At 37.3% G+C, this 13,881-nt stretch overlaps 1 protein-coding gene across 4 annotated transcripts in view; it reads left to right on the top strand.

Moving 5' to 3' along the window:
* Positions 1-13,881, top strand: part of LOC102739966 (multiple C2 and transmembrane domain-containing protein 2) — a 130,321-nt gene that overhangs the window by 81,785 nt on the left and 34,655 nt on the right. For all 4 annotated transcript variants that reach the window (XM_081831598.1, XM_081831597.1, XM_081831599.1 and 1 more), the window contains 2 exons: positions 5,228-5,414; positions 7,744-7,837. In XM_081831598.1, the coding sequence (XP_081687724.1) occupies positions 5,228-5,414; positions 7,744-7,837 (281 nt within the window). The remainder of the gene's footprint in view (positions 1-5,227; positions 5,415-7,743; positions 7,838-13,881) is intronic.

Here is a 13,881-nt window from a genome sequence, read left to right as displayed (position 1 = left end):
AGATTGTGGAATGAGAATTTCCTGGTGACCTAAGGGCCAGCGTGTGGCACCTTCTGAATGACTGTCCACACACGGTCACTTCTCTTGTGTGTGAAGTCACACATGAAGCCACAGGAACAGACCTGATTTGGTAAGGCTCATTAATCACGTAGATGGTCTGAGTGTGTGTTTTCCACATTGTTCTCAACAGAAAGAAGGGCAGTTTTATAAGTTTTATTGCTTTATCGGTTTTTATTCAGTGCATCATTGGATATGTTGGCCAGAGTTTCTTGGGCTATGGGGAGTTAAAAGCTATGCTTCAGGGGCGCCTGGCTGGCTCAGTTGGAAGAGCATGTGACTCTTGATCTTGGGGTCGTGAGTTCAAGTCCCATGTGGGGTCTAGGGATTTCTTAAATAAAAAAGAATTAAAAGGTTATGCTTTCAAAATTATTTTTAGGTCAGTTTCCCTGATGCTTTTGTCAATGTGTTTGTATTGTCAGCAACCAACCTTGTAAATTTTTAAGATGCTAACATGGATGTAATTCGCCACAGCCAGATTATTAACATGTCTCCAGATCAGGGGTCAGCAAACTAGGGCCCATGGGCCAAATCCAGATGGCTGCCTGTTTTTGAATAAAGGATTGGATAACAGCCTTGTTTGTTTATGTTGTCTATTACTGCTTTCATGATACAAGGGGACTTGAGTAGTTTCAACAGAGACCACATGGCCCATCAACTTTAAATTGCTTTATGGCCCTTTGTAGAAAAAAATAGTTTAAGCACCTATTATTTATTTATTAATTGATGTGATAATTGAAAAATTCATGATGAGAGCCGTTTAGACCATATACCTTAAAACTGATAAAATGTAGCTATTGCTGTATTATTTTTCAATGAAAATTTGCATATACACTAGTAAGCTCAGCTTTCATAAATGCTTCTAAAAGGCTGCCATTTGTGTAGAGTTTGGGAAGAAATTTAGAGGATGCAAAATGGAAGGAAAACAAATACATAACACCACTTGTAAAATTATGGAATTAGTGAATCCGTGGTGTTTATTGGAATGAGAAAGAAGGAAGGAGTAGGTGGTGTTTTAATTTGCCCCTGAACCTGGGCTGAATCTGTTCTCCTAGTGTTCTCAGAGGCTCATCCTGCACTCCGCCCATAACAAGTAACTAAACAGATAAAGCCTTGGGAAAGAACAACTGATTCTGTAGTGAGTCAGTACCACCAAGAGAGAATTAAGGGACCAACTAAATCATTTAGTATTTTCTCAGGGCGGAATTTGATACCCTTTAGAAAGTGGAAGACACAACCTAAATTCTCCTTTCCAAATTTTTGTATTAAAAATGTCTTCAATGGATGTATTTCAGATTATCTCTTATATCATAAAGATTTTAGACTTTAGAGTACTTATCTTGAACCTCAAAAAAGGATATTTTGTTCACACAATACTTACCTTTCTTCAGGAGGTTCAGTGAGTATTACGGTGATAACATCAGAAATTCTGAAAGACAAATCCTTTGTATTTTTTATTTTTATTTTTCTAAGTTTTTATTTTAATTCCAGTGAGTTGACATAGTGTTATAGTTGTGTCAGGTGTAAAATATAGTGATTCAACACTTCCATACATCACCCTGTGCTCATCACAAGTGCACTCCTTCATCCCCATCACCTGTTTCCCCCATCCCCCCACTCACCTCCCCTCTGGTGACCAGCAGTGTGTTCTCTACAGTCGAGAGTCTGTTTCTTGGTTTGTCACTCTTTTTCCCTTTGGTTGGTTGTTTTGTTTCTTAAATTCCACATATGAGTGAAATTGTATATTTGTCTTTCTCCGACTGACTTCTTTCACTTAACATTATACTGTGTAGCAACATCCATGCCATTGCAAATGGCGAGATTTCATTCTTTATGGCTAATATTCCATTGCATATATATACCACATCATCTTTTTCTATTCATCAGTCAGTGGACGCTTGGGCTGCTTCCATATCTTGGCTATTGTAAATAATGCTGCTCTAAACACAGGGGTGCATGTATCCCTTTGAATGAGTGTTCTTGTATTCTTTGGGTAAATACTCAGTAGTGCAATTGCTGGATCATAAGGTAGTTCTCTTTTTACCTTTTTGAGGAACCTTCACACTGTTTTCCACAGTGGCTGCACCAGTTTGCATGAGACAAATCCTCTTTATTTCTTCTGCGTTTGCCGATAACGCAGTACCTTTTCCTAGCCTGGAGTTAATATAAATAATTCTTCCAGCCTCTGGCTAACCTCCAGAGCTTCTGGTTTTCCTTCAGACATGAGGATGAGCTAGAACAATGTGGACTGAGATTAAAATAGGGTAAAATGGGAGGCCTGGAGGACAGGTTCTTGTATGGAATTCATTTCTTCTTACTTCCAGCTTTCCTCCTTTCTTCCAGAGTGTGGGAGTAAATGTGGAAGCCAGGTGGGTAGGTGAGAAGCAGAGGGTAATTCAGTTGTAGAAAGTTTATAGAAAGTCATCTTTAGAGGGGGTGCCTGTCTGGCTTAGTTGGTAGAGCACGTGACCATTGATCTCAGGGTTGTAGGTTCAAGCCCCACATTCTGTATGAAGCCTACAAAAAAAACAAAAACCAAAACAGAACAAAAAAAATGCCATCTTTAGAGGAGAGTTGGTTGTTCACACTAGGGAGAGGGTAGCTGTAAATTAATCCTTAATTCTTAAGATATCAATTCCCATAATGGGGCAGGTACCCTAGGAGCCTGGGTCATAACCCACGTGCAAAAGGATCAACGTTTAATTATGATTGACATGATGGCAATCTTTCAGTTTGATTTGTTCTTTCAAGTCACTATGGAAGTAAAAATATTTGACTGGATCCACTCATTAGTTAACTGAGCATGTAGAATCCATTAGGTTCGTGCAGAAATCCCCAATCTATTGTTTGTGGAGATTGTTTTATCTAAAATAGGCAGGGCTGTTTTCATGCAGGTGTTCTTTCTTCCATCCTAATAGTCTTTAGAAATGGGATAGGTGCAAAAGTTTCGTAGGAGAGAGACATGACGAAAAAGTTTGTGGAAATGTGTAATTTCTAAGACAAAACCCAGTGTTTACTTTGCATTTTGTCTGGTACGTGATTCAACTTTTGTTTAAAATAATCAACTGCTCTATTCTGACGAGTTGTGCCTTGAAACAGGCACTGGGAGAGTGTGTGCATAGTTATTGTAAAAATGCTAATATTGCTCACAGTCTTTTTAGATGACTTTTTATAATTAACATAAGGTTCATTTTGAATTATCCAAGAGAAATTTACCGTGTGCATCATTTTCAACTCCCAAACATTATTTGTCTCTTATCTCCAAGTAACTTCTGGTTGTTAAAACCACCACTACAACAGAAAGGTGGAACTCAAAGGATGAAAATAAATTGTCATTACTAATGATATTAAGGTGATTTTGCCATAAATAGGTTATTGCTCATTTGGACTAATGAAAGTGACCACCAGAAAAAAATTCTTACAAATTTGGATCATTTATCTTTCTGTAAGAAAGAGCTTTGTTCAGTGAAGGTGTATATAACGATGTAAAATAATGCTTAGCAAAGTGTTCCCAAGCAGATGTGCTATTGCTATATTGGTTAAGAATTTGTGGGTATTTAGTTTTGTAGAATTGGCTTAAAGCATGTGACATTTCTTTCTTTCCAAGCAAAATTAATTCCTTACTTACATACATGCTCATGAAATAAAAAAAAAAGTATTTAGTAATCCCTATTTTCATGGTAGCAAACTTTAAAAGGTTCTTTATTGCTACACACACAAAAAATGTTTTGATTCAAAGCAGAGAGGATTATTTAAAAAGATATATTTTTTGTGATGTGTCTCTGGTAGAAATTCTTGATGAATTTATTACATGCAAAAGCTCTAATTTGCCACCTCTTATAACTGGAATCACTTTTGGTAATTAGGAAATAAATACACATTTAATTTTATAGGTACATATCAATATTAAAATATATTTTATTCTATAGTAAAAACTGGTATAGATTCTTGATATTATGGATAGTTTTTCTCTTTAATTGGGAAGGGATTGCAAGGTTTCAGATGTATTAAACTGGAACTCATTAGATACCATGTGGCTCAAAATTGTCCTTGTTGCATATGTTAGGTAAAATTACCTATTTTTAAATATCTGCAAACATACAAAGTCCATTGAAGATTTAGGGTGAGAATCCATCCTCATCCTACATTGTGAGAGGCAGTTCTCCCTTTATAAAGTCTTGAATATTCATCTCCTTCAATAACGATGGAGGGAAAATGGGAATTACACACACAGGCACACACAGGTATCACAGCTGGGAACAACCACTACCTACTCTCCCTCCCTTGACGCAACCCTACCTTTTCCGCCCACCTGTGCGTAAACAAAGCAGGTGTGGTCCAGGCAAACCCAGAGTTTTCAGTGTTAAAGCAAATCAATGGCTTAGCACCTCAGCCCTCCTTTTTGGTGTTTGTTTCTGTATATAAATGTGTTTGAGGTTTTCAACATCGCCAGAACATTGGCTGTTAAGAGATGGAAAACATGCAATTTATAGCAGATGGGTGAAGCCTTTTCCTGGCAGTGTTGCTGAAATGGGATCAATCAACAGCACTTCATGCTCCATTTGTCCAGAAGCAATCCACCTGGGGAAACCCTGTGGCACCGTGCCTATTAGGAAAACACCTTAACACGTTCGTTGCTTTAAATAAAAACTCACCAGTTGGCATTAATCTGGAAGAAAATAGTTTCTCCAATGAACCCTTTGCCACTTGAATTTCTCTTGTCTTTTCTTCCCTTTTTGAACCGTGACCCTTTATTCTCTTTGTTGGCAAAAGACACAATACAGAGAAGCCGTACAGATCCCTCATCCATAATGCTTGAACTTGGAACTTTTTTCTCCCTATTTCTTGAGCTCACCGCCTTTCTGCAGACCTCACGGGGGCAAAGAGCCGACTCTTCTCTTTGCACTTACCATCCCCTCCGTGCTGCCTTCTCTTTGGTTTCTTTACCTCTTTGTCTCCTTAATCTTAGAGTGTGTTAGGCTGGGAGGGAGAATTAAGAGCTGGGTGCCGGGGCGGGGGGGAGCCCCCACCACCTTCGTTGTGCGAGAAACCCATGCTGAGACAGAGTGAAGTTTGGGGGGATGAGGAGATACAAATCAGGTGCTTTGGAGGTTCAGGAGTGGCCATGAGTTAATCCCTTCTGTTTCTCTGATTCCTCCAACTTTCCCAGGTGCAAAGTGGATATCGCGGCCCTGCCGCTCAAGCAAGCCAACCGCTTGGAGCTGCCTCTGGAGAGCTGCCTGGGGGCTCTCCTGATGTTGATCACACTTACTCCCTGTGCCGGAGTCTCGGTCTCAGATCTGTGCGTGTGCCCCTTGGCAGACCCCTGCGAAAGAAAGCAGATTGCCCAGCGATATGTGAGTGCTTGGCCTTGTTTTGCTGCCCACCGCCACCTCCACTTTTGAGTTGAAACAAAGTCTGTGAATTAAAAGATAAAAAAAAAAAAAAACTGCCCGAAAAGAGATCCTGTCCAAAGTTTCATGGCATGTCTCATAAAACAAGACATTGGATCCAGAGGTTAATGCATTAACGAGAAGGTGAAAGTAGATTGGATAGAGCTGGCGATTTTCAAAGCCCAAAATGGTATTTTGAATTTTTAGCTTTCAGAAACTCTTTGGAGAAAATGGAAATCCACGAGGAGGCAGACTTGTTTAGCATGTCTGCATATGTATATTGGAATTTTAATACAAGTTCACAAAAGTTTATTTCTTTATTAGCCATAATATTTGAAATGTTAGAGCTACCTTTCCAGAACCTCTCAGGCCTAAGTGAGAACGTGCTTCTGTCTTGTAAAGCAAAGCAAAGCAAAACCCTGGACAGCTATGCAAAGCTGTTACATACTACTCTGGATAATAAAGGCAGTTCCTGATTTTTGCCTAAGTAGTGCAATGCGCTTAAAAGTCCACTCAGCATTTTTATATCAAATGGCTTTGCGATCTTCATTTATTTTTTGTACTCTGTCTTTCTAGGTGCCCTTATTTGCATTCTGTTTTTATCCACCTTCTTTGTAAATCAATACGTTTATTTTATGGCCACACACGAAAGGCATGTTTTAGAAAGCGGCCCGAAAATGAAGCAAAGATGAATCCCTATTTAATGGGAATATTATTCTCAGCATAAACTTTAGTGCCTCCCAAATCCTTCACTGTGAGGCGTATTGATTAATTGAATAATTCTTTATCTGCGGCTGTACAAAAACCTAGACACACGTCTTATTGTCAACACAAACTCTGCATGGCCCGGTTGGCGTGCCCCAAAGGAGTTTCTACAAAATCCACTATTATTAGTCTCTCTGATGACTGGAGTTAAGCAAATAAAAATTTGATGATCAACCTTAAAATTTCTCCCCAAACTTTCCCATGGACGAATTGAAAAATTTACAAATTCACGAGGGGTGTCCTATATTTATAAGGTGATTTTAGATAAGATCATAATGACTGCTTTGAATCATGCTTCAGGATGTGAGGAGTAGTCAGGGAAAATAGGTTTGAAGAAGCCACTCCAAATAGAAATATCAAGTTTTTTGTTTTGTTTTTTCAGCTAGAGAGCTGGCCAGCATCTTAGAGGGAAAGAATGCCCCATCATAAAACACAAGTTTCAGACCTCTTGTTTTTTAGCTTGTAAGAATAGATCATCTTGAAGGCATGTCCACATTTAAACTATAAAAGTATTTTATTTCAGATGTTTTCAGATTAGTGTAAACTAGTTTTTTGTTTTTGTTTTGCTTTGCTCTGTTAGGTTGAAAATACACAGCAGAAACAACTTTCAAAACTGCCTAGAAATGGTGCATATGAAGTTAGTTAAACCTGAACTATTATTAAGTTATTATTATTGTATCCTGAAATGCCTAAAGAGCGAGGATTTTACTGTCTCCCCATAAATCCCCAAGGCCTACTTATCACAGGTTTTTAGTTATCCAATGATAGCGGAAATATGATATCCAAAAGTTTGAAAGCAGAATCTTTTCAGCAGGTGTGTTCTGGAGGCATGCAGAAATAGTTTATCTGCTTGTCTCTTTCATGCACCATTTCTGAAGGATGCAATGTATATACACAGCAAACTATCGTTCTGCATGCTTAAGAATTATCAGTAGATACATTCAAGCATTGGCTCATGCAAACTAAAAAAAATCAAATAAATGTGAATACAGGGTGATACTAGATGCTCAGTCTCTAACGAGCGGGCTAAAACGTGGACCAGAAAATGCACTGTATTTCCATCCTTAACGCTCTTTCCAGTGGTAATAAGTATCTGTGAAGGGTCCAAGTTGAGCCCTCTGGTATCCCTAAAGTTTGTACTAATGAGGTCAGAATAGTGTGGCCTTTTTGAGTGATTTAAAAGTTTCATTCAAGAGAAAGAAAGGGGAAAAGAGAATGAATGGAGCTCCACACACGTTTTCCCCATGGGATATCTGTTCTATCACCAGGGGGCAGTGTTAAAAGTAGATTCTGTGTGCTTTGTAATTGGCTTATTTTGAAGCTGTAGTTAATTCTCAGTCACTTTTAATCTGGTTGTTGTGAATGCCTAAGTATCCCATTGGCTGATATAATGTACTCTGGAACTTTACTAAACTTTGCACGAGAAAGGTGATGATAAATCTAGAATGTACTTCCTACAGGACTTTATGGCATTAAGTAGTATATTAGAAAGCTATTTTCATGTATGATCTACTTTTCTCCCCCTCAGTGCTTACAGAATTCCCTGAAAGATATGAAAGACATCGGCATTTTACAAGTGAAGGTTTTAAAGGCAGTAGATCTCTTAGCAGCAGATTTCTCAGGTATAAACATCTTTAATTCATTTTTCTTTTTACTTATTTCCTGTTTTGAAATGATCTGATGGCAAAGCAAAATGTTTTAGTAAGTGGAAGCCTATACAAGCAATCATGCTCTTTCAAATAGAGTGATAGAAGAAGAAAAAAGATGCAGTCAACAGTTTTTTCACTTAACGTTTTTCACAAAATTATTTTTTCAAATAATTTTACTATGATTAGATAATGTACTAGTCAAGTTGACTTTCAAATATATTTGTGGATTATTAGTGCCACGAATTCTTTATTTGTTAAGTTAATTCTCTGAGAAAATTTACCATAGTACCTCAAAAGATAGGTTGGACCTCCTGCCTTCACTCCTTGGCGGTGCTCTGTGCTGTGAGCTTTTCATTCTTCACCATGTAAGAGGTTGTGGATATTCATAAATTTAAGCATGAAGCCCATCTAGCTGGTACTGGTCTGAAACAATAACCAAAGTCTTGGCCATGGAACCACTTTGCAATTGACATGGTCTTACACAAAATTTCTCTTGATGCTTCGCTAACTTGAACTTTTAAGACAGAGGCGAGAACAGACATGCTTTGTGCTGAGTTATGCTTGACTGTGAGGAAAGTAATACAGGCATTCCAATGTCTGATCGGAGGGTGACTCTCCTCTTATTGCCAAATTAACCCATTATACTAACAGTGGAGACACCTATGTGACAAATGCTATTTTCAAGCAAATTGATAAATACAAAGAATACCAGGTATACAAAAAAGAATGTACAGATTTTATGCATGGGCGAGGTATTGTAAGACTTACTTCATGTCCTATTTTTAGAATGTGGTCTACTCTTTTCAAGACAGAAAGTTATATGATAGTAGCTTCTGAACTTTCCAGCTTGAGGATGAGGAAGATCAAACTTTGGAAAAGAGAATTTTAATTTTAAGCACTTTCTATTACAAAAAATGATGGAAAAAAATGACGGGGAATATAAACTTATTTTTTTAAAGGAGTTCTCTTCACCCTCCCTCAAAAAATGAACCAATAGAAATCACTACTGTATAAACCACGAGAAATAGGATGATGATGTTCTTATGGAAATACCGAGGGAGAAGATCCAAAAATGGTATTTGGGCCAGTATGAATAAATGAATTTGGGGGGTTGTAGATGAAATACTTGGATCACTACTTCTAACATTCATTAATTTAGTTGCAAATGTTGAGAGTCTCATATTGAGTTAGAAATGTTCCTTTCTTTTAAAACTTATAATTTATGAAAATACTTAATTCACTCCTTTCCCATGTGCCTTTGGCCTTCGGAGTTTTGTTATCAGCACAGCACATTTAGAGTTTACCAGTTTTCCAGAGCCAGTTATTTTTACTTCCATCTGAATGTTTTGATACAGTACTTTTTGAATCTATGATTGTTGCTGTCTCAGGAAATGTTGTCTCAAACACAAGAACTCATTCATGCCTTCAAACAATGTTTTCAAAAATTCTATTTGTAGTTGTATGTTTGGGGATCTCTGGGAACTAATTGCAATGCATTAGAAGTTTCTTTTTAAGTCTTGTTTAGAACTACATCCGTATGTGGAAAAAATTTTTTAAAACCTTTATTTTACCTATCCTGACAGGTGTCCCTCTCTACAGCCCCCAAAACTAGTGTTTACGAAGGTGTTTCAGGCCAATGTCACTTTTCCAAGCAGTATTTTGGCTATTAAAATAAAGTGAATAGGAGAGGAATCTGAAAAAAAAATGAGAATATTTGGAAAGACCAGAAAACAAGGCAAAACCCTCTTTTCAGAAGAATAATTTTTGGGGAAAATGTTGTCATTTTGTCATTTTCTTTATATTCAAGATTCCAGGAGATAGTTTTGGAGTGGATGAAGGTGAGTACCAGAGGATCCCAGTAGCAAAAAGCAATGGTTACAAACCCAGTCATGCTGTGTGGTTTGACTGAATGCCCTGGTGTTTTATTGTCTCTGTATGATTTAGGAGAAAATTATCACTTTTCTGAATTGAAGCAAAGATCCTTTTCATTAGCTAAACATGTCTTTAGACCATATTGATCTTTATTTTTAGAACCAAATTTCACAGTCTGTGTTCTTTATAGGTTGGCAGCCTCCTGTGTGAATCCTCCAGTCTATTCTCAACCAGGATATTGCTTTAGGGCAACAAAGTGGACCTAATGCAGAGAGTTGTAAAGTAAATTTTCTATGTGAAAAAAAGAAATGGATTCAGATCACAGGGAAGTAGCAATAGGGATGTAATTAATACCTCCAGGAGGTTAGCTATTATATCATACGGTGGGGACTCACACATTATTGATGCTTTTACTGTTCACTGTTAGAATTCACTTGATATGTAGTAAAAAATGCTGGCTGATCCGGAATCAGAAGAGGTTTGTATACCCATCATTGTCAGTACCAGGAGCATTTAAGAAAGAAGTTAACTACTTACACCCCATACCCAGCCTTTTCCAGTCGGCTGTACTTTATAAATGAGTGTTCCATTGCAGTTGCTCAGGGAACAAAGTATTCACCCTTGTGAATAAACAAGAAGTCTATTTACTCTGAATAACCAGGGGCATTCTCAGAGAGTGATGATCATTTTAGACAGAGTACAAAAGGGAACTTTCTAACCTTACTACTTTTGTTTTACGTTTTTTGATAATTCTTTGTTTCTTAAAAAAACAATACCAAATAACCATAATAACTGATGCTTTAAGTGTTTTACCGAAGATTCCAGGGAACCTGATAAAGCAAAGGACCAGTGAGAGCAAAGGACCAGAATCTTGGTAGTATTCTGGATGGAGGTTACTGTTAGAGTTTGCAGAGTACAGGGACCTCTTGTCCTAGGGTGGGGGGGATGTGTGAATGCAATTGGTAATCCTTCCTGTCAGTTTTTTGCCCATTTTAAAGTGATCTCTATCTTAGCAGGGAACAATTAGAAAAAGAAAATATCAGCTGTTCATCGCCACTGTGCTCAAAGTAGGATATTCCTTATTAGTGATTATTGGTGTTACGATTATATAGTAATGAAAAGAAATTAACTTTGGAGAAAGTGAATCCCCATTACTTTGCCAGTATTTTAAAACATTGGAATAATATATGTACATATTATATACATAATATATATGCTATATATATACACACAAACATGTACTGAGGTGAATTTGTTTCCCATTAAAAAATGAAAATATGTTTTTATATAAAGAAAAAATAGTGTCTTTCCAAATGTGTTAAAAGATATTAATAACCTAAATCTATGTCTATTCCCAGTATTAAGATATTTACAAAAGATAAAGGCTTCAATGCTCTAATGTATAAAAAATATATTTATTATTTTTTAATTCATTCTGTCATAAATATGCTATTGTGTGATTGAACCGATTCAACACTAATACATTTGAATTTATATATAGCTCGGCATTTTTTTTTATGCCTGACATTTGTTTGTGTATCAGTGAAAAGACTTTTTAAAGAATCTGAAGTAATCTATCTTCTCTTGCAGCCCATCCCTCTTAAAATTGGCGAAAGACATTTTAATGTTCTCTACAGCCAATATTAGATGTGGATAGCCATAAGCAGTCATTCTAATAGAAGAGCCTGTCAGATATTTTTATTAAAGAGTTTGTCTCACAAACACCTTGTGCCCAGCATAACCTAAAATTTTTAAGTAATATGTTGTCCATTCTGATGCTATTACTTCTGTAGTAAAGCAGACTATAGCCTTGATTCATGAAACAGATGATAAATTGTACTCTGAGACTCAAGGTGAGCCTAGCTCTTTGTAATGCTTAATATGAGACCCACATCCTCCACTCAGCTGCCTTCAGTCTTAAAACTCAGCGGTTTTGAGAAGAAAGTAACCCACCTTCTAATGATGAAATGAAAGAGAGGAAGGCTTTGTTCAGGACCAAGGTGAGGAATGATGTGTGCAGCAGGTTCCCTCCCCACAGTGAAGCCCTCAGAGAGAATGGTGCTATATCTTCTACTTTGCCCAGGGATACATCAGATTCATGAATGAATACTGCTGAAAAAAAGCAGAGTTTATTTAATAAAAGATAATAAAGTAGGTGATAAATAGAAAAATTGTTAGAGAACAGAAATCTTTTCTGGTCAGAACTGTATTTCAATACAAACGACAGTGCTTATCTTACCTGTTAAGGGACCAACCAGTGAAGAGTAGGCAACTATTTACTGTATGTTCGGCACATATAGGGAGAATTGTTCTGGAGAGCCTTGTTATAATTGATAGACTGTTGTGGGGAACCTGTTGGATTTTAACATGTAGGGGTTGCTTCGATGTATCAGTACTAAAGCCATGATGGCTACCATTTGCATAAGGTACCTGCCAAGTTCAACACCTAGTCAATGACTCTTCTCTTATATTCTCAGAATCAAGATGTAGGTTTCACACTTCTTCCTTCCTGTTAATTAAGCCTTCTCTTTATTCTTTAAAATAAATCTTATATGTTGACATCCTTTCCCCTGGGGAATCTTCTAGTGGTAAGACTGGTTATTGTTTGGGCTCTCTCTGCTTTATTTTTCCACCCTGTTATCACTACCACGGTGCCCCTAGCCATTAAGAATTCTGGTGTAAAATGGGGGATACAGAAACGTATCACCTCACCATGCCAACATAGCAAAAAAGCAAGTAGGGCAGCATTGCAAGCCCACCTCATTGTAGAATGATAGTAAGTCATATAACAATGTAACATGTCTCAATATTTCTGCTTTTTGTAGCACAATCCCATCTTAATTTTTTTTCATGTTCCTATCTTAATAATCTGTCTGCCATGGAGAAGCTGGGGAAGTATCAGGAAACAATGAAGGAACAAAACTGGAAATACCATCTTTGCTCACAATCTGGAGTTACTTATTCTCCAGGGATTTTTCTTTCATCCTTGCAACTTTTTTGGTACATTTTGCCATAGGAAACCCACCCATCAAACATAAAAATGTTTCCACGTATATCTGGATTTTCGTGACTTCTTGGCCATAAGGTTGTCACTTGGATGGACCCTTTCTCTGTTTCCAGTGTTAATAAGACAACTGCCAAAATAGTGTCAAAATATCCATCAGAGGAGTGGAAAAGACAGTGTTTTCAGACAACAACAAAAGTGCAGGTTATTGTGAAGTAGCCTTATTTGATAAATAAGCATGGTAGGAACCCTAATAGTGCCTGATCCAGGAGAACAAAGATACATTTAATTCCAGAATCCCCAACTTCTCTCCAGGAAGCCCAGTATAGCTTCCCAATTGCTTTTAAAGCTTGTCTCAACTTAAGAAAAGCCAGCTTGGTGGTAGATCTCATGATCTTCAAGAAATATTCATTGAGTACCAACTGTATTTGAGGACCTGGGTCACTTCAGCCTTTCTCTTCTACTGCAGAGTTGCCCATAGGGGGCAGCGTGTATCATTGAAGTGGATGAGGACCTTGCTCAAAATCTGGGTGGCATTTCCAGTTCCCAGCGCCATTAGGAGGAGCTCTTGGTCTGTTCCTCACATAGGGTTAATCTCTCCTGATTTCGGTAGAGTTCTCCATTCATTCAGGACATGAGCCCTTTCTCAGTGATTGTGACTCGTGCGTTAAATAAATCACCAAAGATGAAAATCAGTCCCCATTTTTTTGCCCTTTATTTTTACGGTCTCTGCCTTTCACTTTCATCCTTATGTATTATGGTGTAGAACATATATAGAAATAGAGAACTATTTTAAATCTTGGTTCTACTGTGTGCTGGCCCTGGGTCTACTTCCTCATGGATATTTTGAGGGTTAATTAAAACCTATGTGAACATGTCTAACACATATTGCATGTTCAATAAATACTATTTCCATTTTTTATTAAATTTATTTGCTTAGAGTATAATTGATGTGGGGAATTCCACAGGTTATTATCTTAGTATTTTGTCTATTTTTGTAATTTTAAATAATGTCAGAATTATCAGCATTTCTAATCACACTTGGCTTTTCAACCACTTTTAGAAATCTAGTTACCAGTCTAAAATGTTTTTTCTTTTTGTTCTGTTTCTACTGCCTGATAAAAGTAGAGGGAAGAAAATG

Source organism: Leptonychotes weddellii, chromosome 9, assembly GCF_054177405.1.
Source record: "Leptonychotes weddellii isolate Sample4059 chromosome 9, ASM5417740v2, whole genome shotgun sequence".
Lineage (NCBI taxonomy): Eukaryota > Metazoa > Chordata > Mammalia > Carnivora > Phocidae > Leptonychotes > Leptonychotes weddellii.
The sequence above is the reverse complement of the archived record's forward strand: the minus strand, read 5'-3'. Positions and strand labels throughout refer to the sequence as shown.